Here is a 2,351-nt window from a genome sequence, read left to right on the forward strand (position 1 = left end):
ACACTACCAAAGACCTACCGAGAAATAAGCACTGCCCAGAACCTGAGTATTAAACAGTGCATCAGCTCTGCTCATCACCTTTCAGTCTTAAAAAAAATCAGTTGGGAATTCTTGTAAAATCTGCACATTTACAGACAATTTTTCTCAGTGCCTCCATCACCTTTTTGTTCCTCAGGCTGTATATGAAGGGATTGGTCATAGGGGTCAGGATTGTGTAGAAGACAGAGAACACTTTGTTGAGGTCTCTGAGTGTGTTGGTTTTGGGCAGCAGATACACAATCATTAGGGTCCCGTAGAACACTGTCACAACAATGAGGTGCGAGGAGCAGGTGGAAAATGTCTTTTGCCTGCCAGTGGTGGAAGGGATGGTCAGGATAGTAGAGATGATACAAACGTAGGACACCACTGTTAATGCGAATGGAGGCAGGGTGAATAGAACAACCAGGATTGTAATGACAAGCTCTATCAGATAGGTGTCAGTACAGCAGAGATTGATTATTTGTGTGGATTCACAGAAGAAATGATCAATTTCATTGGGGCCACAAAAATGTAGTTGTAACATAAGGCATGTTATGATGGCAATAGCCAGACATCCATTTATCCATGACCCAGCTGCTAGCTGGCAGCAGAATCTGCCATTCATAAGTGTTGCATAGTGCAGAGGTTTGCATATCGCTAGATACCGATCGTAAGACATCACTGCTAGGAGGTAGCACTCGGTAGCTGCAAAGAAACTGGCAAAATAAAATTGTGCAATACAGCCACTGACAGAGATGGTCAGGGGACCAGCCAGCATCCTGGGCAGGATGGTGGAGGCGTAGCAGATTTCCAGGCAGGACAAGTTCCCCAGGAAGAAGTACATGGGGGTGTGAAGGTGCTGATCAGCCACAACTAGCACCACGATGAGGATGTTCCCGGCCATAGTCACAATGTATATTATGAGGAACAGCAGGAAGAGAAGGATCTGCAGTTGTGGGATATTCCCAAACCCGAGGAAGATGAACTGTGTGACAGCTGTTTCATTTCCCCTTTCTCTGTTACCCATGGCATGTGTCTAGGGGAAAAAGAAAGAACACAGAAATAGCTCTTGAATTTGATCAGACAAAACAGATTTAAATTTTACTCCATCCTATTGTGCCATACAGGTGGGGACACTGAAGTTGGTGGTTCAATAATAGAGATTGCATTTTGACTCAATTTACAAAAAGAGTATTGATAGACTTTCCTCAGCAGGTTTAACAACCTGTCATCCTCTCAGCTCAGACAAGGGACTCATTACGATGGTCAAGGGTCTGAGTACTGGATGGGTATCTAGACTCACAGACAGAATTTGGTTTGTGTAGCCTCATATTTCATCTCCTGACGTACTAAACCAGGATAAATTTTGTCCAAATGTGGGAGATCATTTCTGAGAAGTGTTTGAAACCACAAGTCTAGGCTTGGTGGTCAGATTAGGTGAGGCTATGTCTTACTGTCCTTCAGTCCTTCAGATCTATGAATCTATCAGTGTATCTCTATGGTTATTTCACATTATTACCAAGTTCTAAAATACAAATATCTGCCAGTGGACAATGTATTAGTATTATGACAATACTAATAATGGTTGAAAACACTTTTCATTGTGTGAATTGGAAAAGCTGAAAATGTGATTAAATTCTACACAGTCCACAGCTGAGAATCCACTCTCTAACATGAATATATCACATATTCAGGCTGTGATTTTCATAGCACGCTAAGCAAATTAGGTACCCAACAAGTTGGCCACCATAGTCCTAGAGATGGCTGGGAATTTTTCAGTGAAATGTGTTGTTGTTGAAATCAAAACTTCCCATCAAAATGTACCAGCTTCAACTTTCAAGTACATAAAAGGTTGTTACAAGGAGGAGGGAGAAAAATTGTTCTTATCCTCTGAGGATAGGACAAGAAGCAATGGGCTTACATTGCAGCAAGGGAGGTTTAGGCTGAACATTAGGGAAAACTTCCTAACTGTTAGGGTGGTTAAGTACTGGAATAAATTTCCCAGGGAGGTTGTGGAATCTCCATCACTGGAAACTTTTAAGAGCAGGTTAGACAAACACGTCAGGGATGGTCTAGATAATACTTAGTCCTGCCATGAGTGCAGGGGACTGGACTAGATGACCTCTCGAGATGCCTTCCAGTCCTATGATCCTACCCAAAATGATTTATTTTTACTGATTGTTTTGGCCCTGCCAATGAATCAGAAAATCAGTTATTTGCTTAGCTCTAGTCTCCCGTTGTTAAAGGCTGCTATAAACACTGCCTGGTGTTGCTATGGGATGATGGTATGGCTCTGGGGTGCTCTGTGCCTCAGACCATGCTCTTCTCTCCAA

The 2,351-nt window shown here is 42.6% G+C and overlaps 1 protein-coding gene across 1 annotated transcript; it reads right to left on the minus strand.

Moving 5' to 3' along the window:
* Positions 1 to 97: 97 nt before the first annotated feature.
* Positions 98 to 1,045, minus strand: LOC119563631 (olfactory receptor 11A1-like). The gene has a single exon (XM_037877077.1). The coding sequence runs from the start codon at positions 1,043 to 1,045 to the stop codon at positions 98 to 100; it is 948 nt and encodes a 315-aa protein (XP_037733005.1).
* Positions 1,046 to 2,351: the final 1,306 nt, after the last annotated feature.

This window comes from Chelonia mydas, chromosome 13 (genome assembly GCF_015237465.2).
Source record: "Chelonia mydas isolate rCheMyd1 chromosome 13, rCheMyd1.pri.v2, whole genome shotgun sequence".
In the NCBI taxonomy this organism is placed as follows: Eukaryota; Metazoa; Chordata; order Testudines; family Cheloniidae; genus Chelonia; species Chelonia mydas.

Excerpts from the sequence above, each read along its gene's own strand:
- LOC119563631 (XM_037877077.1), bottom strand. The coding sequence starts at position 1,045 with ATGGGTAACAGAGAAAGGGGAAATGAAACAGCTGTCACACAGTTCATC.